Source organism: Plectropomus leopardus, unplaced genomic scaffold, assembly GCF_008729295.1.
Source record: "Plectropomus leopardus isolate mb unplaced genomic scaffold, YSFRI_Pleo_2.0 unplaced_scaffold8249, whole genome shotgun sequence".
Lineage (NCBI taxonomy): Eukaryota > Metazoa > Chordata > Actinopteri > Perciformes > Serranidae > Plectropomus > Plectropomus leopardus.
This window is the reverse complement of record NW_024690898.1, coordinates 1-1,690: the sequence shown is the minus strand read 5'-3', so window position 1 is coordinate 1,690 and position 1,690 is coordinate 1. Positions and strand designations below refer to the sequence as shown.

At 41.3% G+C, this 1,690-nt stretch overlaps 1 protein-coding gene across 1 annotated transcript; it reads left to right on the top strand.

The window, feature by feature from the left end:
* Positions 1–113: 113 nt before the first annotated feature.
* Positions 114–1,685, top strand: LOC121940294 (protocadherin gamma-C5-like; the record flags this gene model as incomplete). The annotated part of the gene is made up of 1 exon (XM_042483095.1): positions 114–1,685. A coding segment is annotated over exon 1 (1,572 nt), but the record flags the coding sequence as incomplete, so codon positions are not given.
* Positions 1,686–1,690: the final 5 nt, after the last annotated feature.

Genomic DNA, 1,690 nt, shown 5'->3' with positions numbered 1-1,690 from the left:
AATTCTAATTCGTTTTACAACCATGCTCAGTATTTCTGGAAAATCTTATTTGGAAATAATTTCCACGATGTTGGATTTCAGTATTGTTCCATATAATATTTCGATTGGAAATTATGTTTTATAGCGGACCAAGGATGACAAAGACAATAGGATACCGAAACTGGAGATGGCAGGCGCTTTGGTGGCATCATTTCTTTCTCTTGTGGAGTACAATAGACGGACAGACTCGTTACAGCATCCCGGAGGAGCTGAAACAGGGTTCTGTGGTAGGAAATCTTGCCAAAGATCTGGGTTTGGGAATATCTGAGATTTTTGATCGTAAGCTGCGTGTCGCCTCTGAGGCTGGTGAGCAGTATTTCAGTGTGGATGCGGGGAAGGGCGAGCTGGTGGTGAATGACAGAATAGACAGAGAGGCTTTATGTGGACAAAGCGCCAGCTGTGTTCTACCGCTGCAGGTTGTAATTGAAGACCCATTACAACTTTTTCGTGTTGAGGTAGAAATACAAGACATTAATGATAACGCGCCTAGATTCCCATCAAATGATATCACGATGGAGGTTCCGGAATCTATGGGTTTAGGGGTTCGTTTTCCATTAGAAAGCGCTATAGATCCAGATGTTGGCAGTAATTCACTGAAGTCATACACTCTCAGTAAAGATGAATGTTTCAATATAAGAGTTAAAGAAGTGGCCGGTGGAAGAAAAGTCCCTGAATTGATTTTGGCAAAAAATTTAGATAGAGAGAAAAAGGCTGTTCATAAGCTTTTGTTGACGGCTCTGGATGGAGGCAACCCAGTTAGATCAGGGACAGCTCAGCTGACTGTTAGAGTCCTTGACAGCAACGATAATGTTCCAACGTTTGAGAAAACGTTGTATAAAGTATCCATTAGTGAAAACGCCTCAGACGGTTCATTAATAGTACAAACAAAAGCAACAGACGTGGACGACGGTTTAAACGGAGAGATTGAATACTCATTTGGTGCGCACACATCAGATACTGTTCTCTCTGTTTTTAGTATTGATCAGATATCAGGAACAATATTTCTTAAAGGACAACTAGATTTCGAAACAACTGCAAATTATGAATTAGACATAAGTGCGAAAGATAAAGGCAGTCCGAGAATGGAGGGGCACTGTACTGTGCATGTTGAAGTTTTAGATGTTAACGATAATGCACCAGAAATAATACTCACCTCTCATCCAAAGCCAGTGCGTGAAGACTCAAATAATGGCACCGTTGTAGCTTTACTAAGTGCTAGAGACCTGGACTCCGGTGTTAATGGTAAAGTGGCATTACAGCTCCCTAAGAAATCTCCATTTGCTCTAAAGCCGTCGTTTTCTCAAAATTATGCACTGGTCACAAGTGGTGTTTTAGATCGAGAAAATGTTTCGGAATATAATATTGAAATAACAGCGACTGATTCGGGCTTCCCTCCTCTGTCCAGTAAGAAAATTATACCTGTCAGCATCACTGATGTGAATGATAACCCTCCTCTATTCACTCAGCCCTCATATAATGTGTATTTAAAAGAGAATGGGGTCCCAGGCTCCATACTGTACTCAGTATCAGCGTCTGACCTGGATTTTGGTGAAAACGCTAAAATCTCTTACTCTATACTGGACTCTAAAGTGCAGGACGTTTCCGTCTCCTCTTATGTTTACATTAACTCAGATAACGGCAGCATCTACAG